The sequence below is a fragment of the Mustelus asterias genome, chromosome 16 (genome assembly GCF_964213995.1).
Source record: "Mustelus asterias chromosome 16, sMusAst1.hap1.1, whole genome shotgun sequence".
NCBI lineage: Eukaryota > Metazoa > Chordata > Chondrichthyes > Carcharhiniformes > Triakidae > Mustelus > Mustelus asterias.
In genome coordinates this window covers 73,343,933-73,359,511 of record NC_135816.1, presented here as the reverse complement: position 1 = coordinate 73,359,511, position 15,579 = coordinate 73,343,933, and the positions used below count along the sequence as shown (strand labels likewise).

Here is a 15,579-nt window from a genome sequence, read left to right as displayed (position 1 = left end):
TGGTCATTCTTTTATTCCTCACATAAGAGTAAAAAGCCTTGGGGTTTTCCTTGATCTGACCCGCCATGGGCGTGGAATGCCCTGCCTGCAGCAGTAGTGGACTCGTCAACATTAAGAGCATTCAAATGGTTATTGGATAAACATATGGATGATATTGGAATAGTGTAGATTAGAGGGGCTTTAGATTGGTTTCACTGGTCAGCGCAACATCGAGGGCTGAAGGGCCTGTACTGCGCTGTAATGTTCTATGTTCAAGAAATAATTACATTTCTATGAAAGCATCAGCTTACAAAGAAATATCAGAAAGCAAATTCAATGAATGGAAAATGATCAACACATTGGTCATTGTATCACCCAGACAGCAATGCGCTGAAAGAGGAACTCTTTCTTACGTCGCAATTTACCAAAGAGCTATGAGTGTAAAGAAAACTACAAGTATCGATGCACTTCAGCTATGACACCTTCTTGATGAACAGAGGTTGCTGTTAGAACATAGAACATAGAACATTACAGCGCAGAACAGGCCCTTCGGCCCACGATGTTGCACCGACCAGTTAAAAAAAAAAAAACTGTGACCCTCCAACCTAAACCAATTTCTTTTCGTCCATGAACCTATCTACGGATCTCTTAAACGCCCCCAAACTAGGCGCATTTACTACTGATGCTGGCAGGGCATTCCAATCCCTCACCACCCTCTGGGTAAAGAACCTACCCCTGACATCGGTTCTATAACTACCCCCCCTCAATTTAAAGCCATGCCCCCTCGTGCTGGATTTCTCCATCAGAGGAAAAAGGCTATCACTATCCACCCTATCTAAACCTCTAATCATCTTATATGTTTCAATAAGATCCCCTCTTAGCCGCCGCCTTTCCAGCGAAAACAATCCCAAATCCCTCAGCCTCTCCTCATAGGATCTCCCCTCCATACCAGGCAACATCCTGGTAAACCTCCTCTGCACCCTCTCCAAAGCCTCCACATCCTTCCTGTAATGTGGGGACCAGAACTGCACACAGTACTCCAAGTGCGGCCGCACCAGAGTTGTGTACAGTTGCAACATAACGCTACGACTCCTAAATTCAATCCCCCTACCAATAAACGCCAAGACACCATATGCCTTCTTAACAACCTTATCTACTTGATTCCCAACTTTCAGGGATCTATGCACACATACACCTAGATCCCTCTGCTCCTCCACACTATTCAAAGTCCTCCCGTTAGCCCTATACTCAACACATCTGTTATTCCTACCAAAGTGAATTACCTCACACTTCTCCGCATTAAACTCCATCCGCCACCTCTCGGCCCAACTTTGCAACCTGTCTAAGTCTTCCTGCAAACTACGACACCCTTCCTCACTGTCTACCACACCACCGACTTTGGTGTCATCAGCAAATTTGCTAATCCACCCAACTATACCCTCATCCAGATCATTAATAAATATTACAAACAGCAGTGGCCCCAAAACAGATCCCTGAGGTACACCACTTGTAACCGCACTCCATGATGAATATTTACTATCAACCACCACCCTCTGTTTCCTATCCGCTAGCCAATTCCTGATCCAATTTCCTAGATCACCCCCAATCCCATACATCTGCATTTTCTGCAGAAGCCTACCATGGTGAACCTTATCAAACGCCTTACTAAAATCCATATATACCACGTCCACTGCCTTGCCCCCATCCACCTCCTTGGTCACTTTCTCAAAAAACTCAATAAGGTTAGTAAGGCACGACCTACCTGCCACAAAACCATGCTGACTATCACCTATCAATTCATTACTCTCCAAATAACTATAAATCCTATCCCTTATAATTTTTTCCAACATCTTGCCGACAACAGAAGTGAGACTCACCGGTCTATAATTCCCGGGGAAGTCTCTGTTCCCCTTCTTAAACAATGGGACAACATTCGCTAACCTCCAATCTTCTGGTACTATACCAGAGGCCAACGACGACCTGAAGATCAGAGCCAGAGGCTCTGCAATCACTTCTCTTGCCTCCCAGAGAATCCTTGGATAAATCCCATCCGGACCAGGGGATTTATCTATTTTCAGACCCTCCAGAATATCCTGCACATCCTCCTTATCAACTGTAATACTGTCTATTCTACTCCCTTGCAACCCAGTGTCCTCCTCAGCTATATTCATGTCCCCTTGCGTGAACACCGAAGAGAAATATTGGTTCAATGCTTCACCAATCTCCTCCGGTTCCACACATAACTTCCCTCTGCCATCTATAACTGGCCCTAAACTTGCCCTAACCAACCTTCTGTTCTTGACATACCTATAGAACGCCTTAGGATTCTCTTTAACCCTATCCGCCAAAGTCTTCTCATGTCCCCTTTTAGCCCTTCTAAGCTCGCTCTTCAACTCCCTCTTAGCCAATCTAAAGCTTTCTAGTGCACTACCCGAGTGCTCACGTCTCATCCGAACATAAGCCTCCTTTTTCTTTTTAACCAACAAAGAAACTTTTTTGGTGCACCACGGTTCCCTAGCCCTACCAATTCCTCCTTGCCTGACAGGGACATACCTATCACAGACTCGCAGTAGCTGCTCCTTGAAAAAACTCCACATGTCGGACGTTCCCAGTCCCTGTAATCTCCTAGTCCAACCTATGTTTCCTAATTCTCTCCTAATAGCCTCATAATTACCCTTCCCCCAGCTAAAACCATTGGCCCGAGGTTCATGCCTATCCCTTTCCATCACTAAGGTGAACGTAACCGAATTGTGGTCACTATCACCAAAATGCACACCAACTTCCAAGTCTAGCACCTGGTCTGGCTCATTTCCCAGCACCAGATCCAATATAGCCTCACCTCTAGTTGGCCTGTCTACATACTGAGTCAAAAAACCTTCCTGCACGCTTTGAACAAAAACTGACCCCTCTAACGAGCTAGAGCTATAACAATTCCAGTCAATATTAGTCAAGTTAAAATCCCCCATAACAATTGCCCTATTACTTTCACTCCTAAGCAGGATTGACTCCGCAATCCTTTCCTCAACCTCTCTAGAACTTTTAGGAGGTCTATAAAAGACTCCCAACAGGGTGACCTCTCCTCTCCTATTTCTAATCTCCGCCCATACTACCTCAACAGATAAGTCCTCATCAAACCTCCTCTCTGACACTGTGATACAATCTCTGACCAATAATGCTACCCCTCCCCCTCTTCTACCTCCTTCCCTACTTCGACTAAAACATTTGAACCCCGGGACCTGCAGCATCCATTCCTGCCCCTGCTCTATCCATGTCTCTGAAATAGCCACAACATCGAAGTCCCAGGTACTGATCCACGCTGCAAGTTCACCCACTTTATTGCGAATACTCCTGGCATTGAAGTATACACATTTCAAACCCTGCTCCACCCCACCTCTGCAATGCCGTGCATTGCAGTCCCCATCCATGCATCCCTCACTTTCAGCCCCACTACTCAGGATCCCTCCCCCCCCCCGAATCAGTTTAAACCTCCCTGCATGGCCTTAGCAAATTTACCCCCCAGGATATTGGTCCCCTTCTGATTAAGGTGTAGACCATCCTTCTCATAGAGGTCACACCTTCCCCAGTACGAGCCCCAATTGCTTAAGTACCTGAACCCCTCCCTCCTGCACCATCCCCTCAGCCATGAATTCAAACCTTCCCTCTCCCTATTCCTCTCTAAACTATCCCGTGGTACAGGCAAGAGTCCAGAGATAACCACTCTGTCAGTCTTGGCCTTTAGTTTCCACCCCAACTCCATAAATCCCTGCCTAATATCCCCTTCCCCTATCCTCCCTATGTCGTGTGTCCCCACATGTACAATAACTTGTGGTTTATCTCCCTCCCCCCTAAGAGTCCTGAATACCCTGTCAGACACATCCCGGACCCCAGCCCCTGGTAGGCAACACACCAACCCTGAGTCCCTACCTTTAGTTCCGACCCTCCTATCTGTCTCCTTAATTGTGGAGTCCCCAATCACAAGGCCCAGTCTTTTACAGCCCCTAACCACCTGAGCTTTCTCACTCGGCTCACCCCCAGAGATCTGCTCTCTATGCTCAGTTGATTCCTCCTCAACTGTAGCCTCCAGCACCGAAAACCTATTATGGAGGGGAACCGCCCCAGGGGATTGTCTTCCCGATTGCTTCTTACCCCTCCTCCTGGCATTGACCCAAGCCTCATTTCTAGGAGTTACTATTTCTCTATAACTCCTATCAACTTCCACCTCCGCCTCCCGAATTATGCGGAGTTCCTCTACCTCCCCCTCCAGCTCCTTTACACGCTCCTCCAGAAGCTGCAATCTAATGCACTTCTTACAACTAAAATCTCCTGAAACACTACTGGATTTCCTCACCACATACATCCCACAGGAGATGCAGCATACTGCCTGAACTGCCATCCCTGAAGCCATTACCAGCAAGAAAAAAAGAAAACAAAAAACTTCCCCACACTTCCCCAACTGTCACTCTCCACTGCAGCCCGAGCAACACTCCCTCACTGAGACACCAACTGTCACACTCTACTGCAGCCCGAGCAGCACTCCCTCACTGAGACACCAAGAGGAAGGCAATGTCCTAACGGTAGTATCGCTGGACTATTAATCCAGAAACTCAGCTACCCTGGGGATTCCAGTTCGAATCCTGCAACAACAGATGGTGGAAATTGAGTTCCAGATTTAAAAAATCTGGAATTAAGTAAGTATCTACTGATGACATGAAACCATTGTTGATTGGTGGAAAAACCCATCTGGTTCACGAAAAGTCCTTTTAGGAAGGAAATCTGCCTTCCTTACCTGGTCTGGCCCACGAGCCTCCAGAGCCAAAGCAATGTGGTTGACTCTCAACTGCCCTCTGAAATGGCCTAGCAAACCACTCAGTTGCATCAATTGCTACAAAGTCTCAACAAAGAAATGAAGCCGGACAGACCATCTGACATCGACCTAGGCACCGGAAATGACAACAGAAAAACAAACAGCCTTGTCAACCCTGCAAAAGTCCTCCTTACTAACATCTGGGGACTAATGTCAAAATTGGGAGAGCTGTCTCAGACGAGTCAAGCAACAGCCTAACATAGTCCTTTGCACAGAATCATACCTTACAGGAAGGGAATGTCCGAGACACCACCACTACCATCCCTGGATATGTCCTGTCCCACAAGCAGGACTGGCCAAGCAGAGGTGCCGGCGGCATGGTGGTATATGGGAGGGAGGGCATTATCCTGGGAGTCCTCAACATTGACTCTGGACTCCCATGAAGTCTCAGTGCTTCAGGTTAAACATGGGCAAGGAAACCTCCATGAATCCATGGGCACCACGTACCGTCCTCCTTCGGCTGATGAATTAAGAGCGGAAAATGTACTTTTGGGGGGGGGGGGGGGGGGGGGGGGGGGGGGTTAAAAGTCCACACCAAGAGTGACTCAGCAGCAGCACTACTGATAGAGCTAGTCAGGTCCTAAAGGATCTAACAGTTAAACTGGGTCTGCAGCAGGTGGTAAGGGAACCAACAATAGGGGAAAACATACTTAATCCCATCCTTACCAATCTGTTAGCTACAGATGCATCTGTCCACTGCAGTGTCTCTCTTGTTGGGGATGACCATTACCTGACACTTCTGTGATACGAGTTGTACTTGCCACCTATTACCTCAAGCATGAACGTTGTCCAGGTCTTGCTGCATATAAACACAGATTGCCCCAGTATGACTGGCAAAATTGTGCAATCATCCCCGCAAACATCCCAACTTCTGACCTCATGATGGAGGGACGATGAAACAGCTGAAGATGGTTAGCCCTAGAACACGAGCCTGAGGAACTCCTGCAGTGATGTCCTGGAACTGAGTTACCTCCAACACCCACAACCATCTTCCTGTGTGTCAGGTAGGACTCCAACTAGTGAAAAGTGTTCCCCTGACTTCTAATGACTCCAGTTTTGCGAGAGATCCTTAACATCACACTCAGTCAATTGCTGCCTCAAGGGGCTGAATGGCCTACCTGTACTCCTATTTTGTATATTTAAATGATGTCAAGGACAGTCACCCTCACCTCACTTCTGGAGTTCAGCTGTTTTGTTCATTTTTGGACCTAGACTCTAATGAGGTCAGGAGCCAAGTGCTATGGCAGAAGCCAAACGAATCATTAGAGAGTTGATTATTGCTGTCCAAGTGATGCTTGATAGCACCATTGGCGACACCTTTTATCACTTTGCTGATGATTGACAGCATCCTGATGTGGCGGTTACTGACCAAATTGGATTTATCCTCCTTTTTATAGTCAGCTTATAGGTGGGGCAATTTTCTAAAATGCTGGGTAGATGCCAGTGTTGTAGCTGTACTGGAACAGCTTGACAGTCCAAAGATGTGCGAGTTAGGTTGATTGGCCGGGTTAAAAATTGCCCCTTAGAGTCCTGAGATGTGTAGGTTAGAGGGATTAGCGGGTAAATATGTGGGGGTAGAGCCTGGGTGGGATTGTGGTCGGTGCAGACTCGATGGGCCGAATGGCCTCCTTCTGCACTGTAGGGTTTCTATGATTTCTATGAATGATGTCTATGACTAGGGGCGCAGCTAGTTCTGAAGCACAAGTCTTCAGTACTGTTACTGGAATGTCATCAGGGCTCATAGTCTTTGCAGTGTCTAGTGCCTTCAGCCGAATTGGCTGAAAACTGACATCTGAGATGCTGGTGATCTCAACAAGGGAGAGCTGGACCATTAACTTTTCACTTCTGGCTGAAGATGGGTGATAATGCTTTTGCACGTTTGATGTTCCGGGCTCCCCCTATCACCAAGGATGGGGATATTAGCAAATTCTAATTCACTTAGCCGCAGATATTCTCGTGACAATTTCCAAAACAACAATCTCCAATCACTCCAACCCTCACTCTCAGCCAGCTCCACCAGATAGGGCTTCATCCAACTAATTTACAGAATGGTAGTGGGGCAATAAACAAATCTCATCACACTGGCACTGATCCAATGCTGTACAGTGAGCAAGCATTACAGGGGACAGGAACGGTAGGAGCGTTCTGAAGGCATAGGGAGATGAAAAACAGAAGGAAAATTAATATACATCAAAATGTAGATTGTAAGAAAATGTAACTACATTATGCTGCAGGCAAATTATCTTTTTATATAATTATTTTAGATTTTACTGTTAATTCAAAAATCCTGAAACTCCGATTTTCTATTTCAAATAATCTGCCTCCAAAATACTTCACATCCTCTCGTATGCTAATCACTTTGGTAGCTCTCATATTGTTTGAATATCAAAATCAAACAGTTTGGTTCCCTCTTCAGGTCTTTCATCGTCAACACAATTGGGAACTTTTTAAAAAACTTACATTTCTCTTGTGCATTTCACAACTTCAGCACACCCGAAGACACTTCACAGCCAATTTTTTGAAATGCAGTTGCTGTTGTAAAAAAACGCTGCGGCCAATTTGTGGATAGCAAAATCCCACAAATAGCAAAGCAATAATGACCAGACAAAGTGAGGGGAGGGGGATGCCATTCCCCACACGCAAGGGAGAAATTTACCATGGCCAATCCACCTAACCAGCACGTCTTTGGGTTGTGGGAGGAAACCAGAGCACCTGGTGAAATCACATGCAGACACAGGGAGATCGTGTAAACCCCACACAGTCACCCGAGACCGGAATCGAACCCAGATCCCTGGAGCTGTGGGACAGCAGTGCAAACCACTGCACCACCATGTCGCCCTGTGAGCAAGTATATGTATCTGAGAGAGTGGTGTGTGTGTCCCCAGTATCAGAATCCAGCATTCCATGCTGCACTCTTCCCATTTGAACAAAAGGAACAGCAATATTCTTACCATTAAAAATGACAAAAAAGTAAAACCAAAGATATTTTTGGAAGAGATTTTTTTTAAATTATCGTAATTATATACAGATGCAAAAGAAAGACTTCTTACAATCAGGTTTTTGTTTATTGGTACACATTCCAGCAATTTGTGTGGTTTAACTTGTGGGGCGACACGGTAGCACAGTGGTTAGCACTGCTGCTTCACAGCTCCAGGGACCTGGGTTCGATTCCCGGCTTGGGTCACTGTCTGTGTGGAGTTTGCACATTCTCCTTGTGTCTGCATGGGTTTCCTCCGGGTGTTCCGGTTTCCTCCCACAGTCCAAAGATGTGCGAGTTCGGTTGATTGGCCAGATTAAAAATTGCCCCTTAGTGTCCTGAGATGTGTAGGTTAGAGGGATTAGTGGGTAAATATGTGGGGATAGGGTCTGGGTGGGATTGTGGTCGCTGCAGACTCAATGGGCCGAATGGCCTCCTTCTGCACCGTAGGGTTTCTAACTCTTCACCACAATAAGAATGTTTCTCAGGGGGTTCCTTCACTGCTCTTAGGAGGTCAAAAAGGTTTCTGTGGCTCAAAATGTTTGGGAAACCCTGCTGTTAGTGGGGAGAGATTTCCTTCTTTTAAAAAGTCCCATTTAATTGAAGGGTGAGTTGCCACCATCATTCCTGTTTCCCTTTTATATCTTGCCTCAGTGGTGGGCCAAGATTAAGACAAAACCAAGCACAAGTCCAATTCCAAAAAACAAACACTCTCTGGCATTCCAGCTCATACCAATAAATTCCAGGTCCCTTTAAGTATTGCTGTCAAGGACAAAGGTTTCACATCACAAGCACTTTTTTTCTGAACTGCAGATATCAAATTGTAAACAGTTTCAAAACATCCTCACTTGAACAGAGTAGTTTCTTCTGTTATAATTCTTCACTTGACTAATTCTTTGGACCTCAGATGGAGCAGACTTCTGCACTGCTCAAGTTTGCTGTCCTCTTCATTGCACAACACCTCTTTCAGTCAACATTTCCTAATTCTTCATTTAACACCCATGATGGCTGTCTTCAAGACTGACCAAGGTATCAATGCAACTCCAACCCAAGTAAAAGCTCATGCATCTCTCTACCACAAGCTGTCACCTCTATTTTGTGAACACTGGTATTCAAAACACTCCTTTAATATTTACTTCATCGCTTCCCCCACCCACTCCCAGCTGCAAATTACCTGACAGTTTTATCTTCCTCACTTCATAATCAAATCAGTTTCCTATTCTATCCTAACTTGCAAGAATATCAAAACTATACATTCTGCATTGCTCCGTCAGGAGGCTCAAGCCCCATTCCAAGTACTTCACAACATAATCCAGGCTTGAAACTCAAATGCAGTACTCGGAATTTGCTACATTGAGACATGAAACTGGAACTCTTTCTGTCCTCCTAACTCGATGTAAAAATACCAGGGGGAAAAAAGCAGATTTCATGAGTATTCTGGCGAACATCAATACCTTAACTGTTATTAATCCAGATTATCTGGACATTTATCTCAGCGCTGTTCTCAGACCATGTATCCTAATTCAAACTGTAAAGCACTTCTGGTTAACCATAAAAGATGCTATGTGATCATAAGTTTCTAAAACATCATTAATTTCCCAGCAGTATACTGGCACAGATATGCTAATTAAATGCAGTGACCATTCATAGCTCCTTGATATATGTCTTCAATCCTTGCAACTTTGCTCAGTTTACTCGGGCCCTTCACCAAAATGTACAAATAACAAGGAGTGGATGGCTTCTCACTCTCTAGTCAATAATTCTTAAAAATCCCCCTCTTTTCCAGAATATATATCTATATATATTTCAACCCCTTCTACCAAATCAGGTTGTCAAATGCATGCAAAACAGGTCAATAAAGATTTCTGAGAGGAGAGCCAAATGTTTTACCCACCATCCAATTTTACATATATAAACATTTAGTTTCATCATCTGACAAAGAATTTTAGAATTGATATTTTAACGACCGATTCTAAACAGGCAACCGAGATGACCAGACATAAAAAATCATAACGATTTCCATTCCTGATTGTTATCCGGTGAACTCTGAGCTTTGCACAACCGATCAGCAACAGATGATGCTCATTATTCCATATCTGATCTCGATCTGAACACGTAAGCAGACAGCTCTAGTTTGACTGGGTCATTTCAATTAGCAATGGTGGCCTTTTCAGGCAAGCATTCTTGAGATGCTTTTACCCAGGTAGTTCAAGCCCATTGCCAGTCCAATAGCCCCAGAAAGAGAGAAAAAAATCCACATGCCCATCTATACGATCTGGCACAGCTACATACAGTGCACTCAAATAGGATCTCGGCACAAGACAGCGCTGGCATTCAGACTGGTTCTAGAAAGATACCCACACACCACACAAAGAGCATGATAAAGTCACAGAGGTGACTAAATTATGTAAAATCCTCCACTGAGCCCTCTAAAATGCCCCCATATCAGATAATCATAGAATCATAGAAACCCTACAGAGCAGAAAGAGGCCATTCGGCCCATCGAGTCTGCACCAACCACAATCCCACCCAGGCCCTACCCCCATATCCCTACATATTTTACCCGCTAATCCCTCTAACCTACACATCTCAGGACACTAAGGGGCAATTTTTTAAGCGTGGCCAATCAACCTAACCCGCACATCTTTTGGACTGTGGGAGGAAACCGGAGCACCCGGAGGAAACCCACGCAGACACGAGGACAATGTGCAAACTCCACACAGACAGTGACCCAAGCCGGGAATCGAACCCAGGTCGCTGGAGCTGTGAAGCAGCAGTGGGAACCACTGTGCTGCCGTGCCGCCCATAATGATGATCAATTAAAAGTTTTGGAAAGGAAGGTGAAAGGTTAATAAGGAAACATAGTTTTTCATGCACACACTTCACTGTGTGTAAAATTATAAGTCACACCCTCTGCGAAATGTAGGCAGAGTTCCCAGCAGTGTAATGCCATTTGGGGGAAGAATGGGATGATTGCTGAGCCCAGAAACAAGGTAAAAAGAAATAGGGGTGTGAATGACACCTCACTCTCCAGTCATCAAGTATCAATTCTTACACATGCCACTCCTTTCCCAGAAATGCTCACCTAATGATATTTATGCTCCCACCACCAAATCAAGCTGTCAAATGCTTGCAAAATAGGCCAATGAAGACATTTAACTTTGTTATCCAACGGGGTACGCAAAAGCGATCCATGTCCTCCACCCTGCAATCCTCCCCCACCCCCGCCATTTCACATCCCGAACTCCTCCATACTCCGGTTTCTCTTCCCCACAAACTCCACACCCCCAACAAAACTGACCCCTAGCTCCCTTCCAATTCTACAAAAAAGCATCTTAATCGGGCCTTATCCCCGTAACAGCGTGCATTTACCTTACTAATCCCCCTAAACTCTGCATCGCAGAGAGACAACTGAGCATGGACAATCAATCTAACCTGCACACCTTTGGTGGAAACCCAGGCAGACAACACGAGACTTCCCCACCCCCCCCCACCACACAATGATCCCCCCAGTTTCCTACTCTCCCAATACGAACACCCCAGCCACTTCCTCCCCCAGCTTCTGCATCCCCAGGCTCCCCCACAACAAAACCCTTCATCCTCTTTCCACTCCCCCTTATGATCAACCCAACCTCTTCTTACCTCAACACTACCCCCCTGCCTCCCCTTCCCCCGTAAATGACACCTCAGCATCCCCTCCACCACTACACGACCCGTCGGCCTCCCCCCACCCCCAAAATGACCTGTCGGCCCCCCCACCCACACAACCCGTCAGCCTTCTGACCCACAACACAACCCCCGCGGCCTTCCGTTCCCTCCTCCCACCCTCCCCACAACATGACCCCCCACCCGCACACAATCCACCTGGCCTCCCCTCCCCCCAACACGAACCCCCTCAGCCTTCCCCCCCCGCCCACAACACGGACCCCCTCAGCCTCCCCTCACCCCCCAACACTATCCCCCTCAGCCTCCCATCCCCCCCAACACTAGCCCCTCTCAGCCTCCCCTCCCCCCAACACTAACCCCCCTCAGCCTCCCCTCCCCCCCAACACAAACCCCCGCAGACTCCCCTCTCCACAACACGACCCCCTCAGCCTCCCCTCCCAACACAGACCCCCTCACCCTCACTCGCCCCCCCCCAACCAGACCCCCTCAGCCTTGCCCCCCCCAACCAGACCCCCTCAGCCTCCCCTCCCCCCAACACGGCCCTCCTCAGCTTCCTCTCTCCCCCAACGTGGCCCCCCTCAGCTTCCTCTCTCCCCCAACGCGGCCCCCTCAGCCTCCCCTCCCCCCAACACTACCCACCCTCAGCATGCCCTCACCCACAACTTCCCCTCTCCCCCAACACTGTCCCCTTCAGCCTCCTCTCTCCCCCACTCAGCCACCCTCCCCCCCAACACTACCCTCCTCAGCCTCCCCTCCCCCCAACACCAACCCCCCTCAGTCTGCCCTCCCCACAACACCAACCCCTCTCAGCCTGCCCTCCCCCCCCACACCAAACCCCTCAACCTCCCCTCCCCCCAACACCAACCCACTTCAGCCTCCCCCTCCCCCACCCCTCTCCCCCAACACTACCCCCTCAGCCACCCCTCTCCCCCAACATTACCCCCCTCAGACTTCCCTCCCCCCAAACAGACCCCCTCAGCCTTCCCTCCCCAACACTACCCCTTCCCCCAACTCCAACCCCCCTCAGTCTCCCTTCTCCCCAACATTACCCCCCTCCCTACAATACGGGCTCCCCCTAAGCCTCCCCTCCCACCCAACACAGACCCCCTCAGCCTCCCCCCACACACTAAGCCCCCAGCCTACCCCCTCAGCCTCCCCGCCAACACTACCCCCCCTCAGCCTCCCCTCCCCATTAGCACTACCCTCCTCAGCCTCCTCTCCCACCCAACACTACCCCCTCAGACTCCCCTCCCACCCAACACTACCTCCTCAGACTCCCCTCCCCCCAACGCTAACCCCCATCAGCCTCCCCTCCTCCCCAACGCCGACCACCGTAGCGCCCCTCCCCTCAGCGCCAAGCCCCGCAGCCTCCCCTCAGCGCCAAGCCCCGCAGCCTCCCCTCAGCGCCAAGCCCCGCAGCCTCCCCTCAGCGCCAAGCCCCGCAGCCTCCCCTCCCCCCAACACCAACCCCCGCAGCCTCCCATCCCCCCAACTCCAACCCCCGCAGCCCCCCTCCAACCCCCGCAGCCCCCCTCCAACACCCGCAGCCCCCTCCCTCCAACACCCGCAGCCCCCCTCCCCCCAACACCAACCCCCCTCCCCCCCACCAACACCAACCCCCGCAGCTCCCCTCCCCCCCACCAACACCCGCAGCCCCCCTCCCCCCCACCAACACCCGCAGCCCCCCTCCCCCCCCACCAACACCCGCAGCCCCCCTCCCCCCCCACCAACCCCTGCAGCCCCCCTCCCCCCCACCAACACCAACCCCCGCAGCCTCCCCTCCCCCCACCAACCCCCACAGCCTCCCCTCCCCCCACCAACCCCCACAGCCTCCCCTCCCCCCACCAACCCCCACAGCCTCCCCTCCCCCCTACACCCGCAGACTCCCCTCCCCCAACACAAACCCCCTCAGCATCCCCTCCCCCCAACACAAACCCCGTCAGCCTCCCCTCTCCCCTCAACACTAAGCCCCCTCAATCTCCACTGCCTCATTACACCGGAAACCTGGTTTTATTCCCAGATTGGGTCACTCTGGAGGTGGAGTCTGCACGTTCTCCCCATGTCTGGAGGGGTTTCCTTCCAGGTACTTCGGCTTCCTCCCACAGTCCAAACGACGTGCTGGTTAGGTACAATTAGCTATGCTAAATTCTCCCTCAGTTTACCCAAACAGGCGCCAGAGTGTGGCGGACTAGGGAATTTTCACAGTAACTTCATTGCAGTGTTAATGTAAGCCTAGTTATGACTAAATAAATCCCAGCCTATGCACCCCCAAAGCTCCCCTCACTCCCCAACATGACCGTCGCCAGGCTCTCCTCTCCCCAACACGACCCTCCAGCTTCCCCCGCCCCCAATGATCACCCCAGCCTCCTCTTGCCCCAAACACAACTCCTCGAGCCTTCTCTCCCCCAACACGATCGACCCACCTTCCCCGCCCCCAAAACTAGCCCACCCCCTCCTCTTTCCGTCCGCCCGCCCGCCCGCCTTTCTCCGGTTAAAACTCCTCAGGCGGTCAGGGCCTGGAGCCTGAGGCCCAGGCCCGAGCAGTCCACTCCGTCTCTCGGTGGTGTTGCTGAGCGGGAGAAAGGGGGGAGTTATCCACACCAACTCCAGTCCGCGGTCTCTTACCGGGCCTGGTTTGAGGTGTCGCTGTTGGATTTGGGCTGCTCGCCGGCTCCGTCCGCCTGCGCCTGGCTGGGGTGTAACAGGCCATCCTGCATCAACAAACCCACGTCGGCCATGATTGGGAAGCAGTGGGGGAGGGGGGGGAAAACCTGCCGCCGCTCACCTCAACCTAACCTGCTGGTAGGGACCCGCCCGCCCCGCCGTCCTGCCCTCATCCCATTGGCTTCCCGCCTTCAGTTCCGGCCTCTGATTGGTTCAGCCTCACGTCACTCTATGAAGTAGTCGGGTTTGGTTGCAATGCGAGACAGGCAGTGACATCATTCTGCTTCCGGTAACCCACTGTTCTCTGCTCCATGCTGGGTCCTGTAAAAGTAGCCACTTTGTGGAGAAGTCACAACTGATCAGGAACTAAAAATATTAAAGTTAAAATATTGTAAAGTTAAATAATAATGTGCTCACCAGACTTTGTAGTGCCCACTAGTTACAGGTCATGGAAGAAGATCATAGAATTCCTACAGTGCAGAATGAGCCCATTCGGCCCATCTTGCCTGCACTGACAATCCCACCCAGACCATATCCCCGTAAACCCATCCCTCTGTCAGTACGTGGCAATTTAGCATAGCCAATCTACCTGGAAGTGCACATCTTTGGACTGTGGGAGCAAACCGGAGCACCCCCACGCAGACACTGGGGGGGGGGGAGGAACGTGCCAACTCCACACAGATAGTCACCCAAGTTATGGAAACTTAAGATATAGAAGGAGCAGTAGACCATTCAGCCCTTCGAGCTTACTCCACCATTCAATACAATTAAGGTTAATCTTGATTTATTGTCACATGTATAAGGATACAGTGAAAACGATTGTTTCTTGCGCACTATACAAACAAAAACATACCGTTCGTACAGTACATAGGGGAGAAGGAAAGGAGAGGGTGCAGAATATAAGTTTTGTAGTTACAGATAAGAACATAAGAAATAGGAGCAGGAGTAGGCCATCTAGCCCCTCGAGCCTGCCCCGCCATTCAATAAGATCATGGCTGATCTGAAGTGGATCAGTTCCACTTACCCGCCTGATCCCTATAACCCCTAATTCCCTTACCGATCAGGAATCCATCTATCTGTGATTTAAACATATTCAACGAGGTAGCCTCCACCACTTCAGTGGGCAGAGAATTCCAGAGATTCACCACCCTCTGAGAGAAGAAGTTCCTCCTCAACTCTGTCCTAAACTGACCCCCCTTTATTTTGAGGCTGTGCCCTCTAGTTCTAGCTTCCTTTCTAAGTGGAAAGAATCTCTCCACCTCTACCCTATCCAGCCCCTTCATTATCTTATAGGTCTCTATAAGATCCCCCCTCAGCCTTCTAAATTCCAACGAGTACAAACCCAATCTGCTCAGTCTCTCCTCATAATCAACACCCCTCATCTCTGGTATCAACCTGGTGAACCTTCTCTGCACTCCCTCCAAGGCCA

General features: G+C 49.5%; 1 protein-coding gene across 3 annotated transcripts in view; it reads right to left on the bottom strand.

The window, feature by feature from the left end:
* Positions 1–14,307, bottom strand: part of LOC144505246 (transcription elongation regulator 1-like) — a 116,713-nt gene extending 102,406 nt beyond the window's left edge. For all 3 annotated transcript variants that reach the window (XM_078231276.1, XM_078231277.1, XM_078231278.1), the window contains exon 1: positions 14,112–14,307. In XM_078231276.1, the coding sequence (XP_078087402.1) occupies positions 14,112–14,224 (113 nt within the window). In that variant the 5' untranslated portion in view covers positions 14,225–14,307. The remainder of the gene's footprint in view (positions 1–14,111) is intronic.
* Between the last annotated feature and the right edge of the window lie 1,272 nt (positions 14,308–15,579).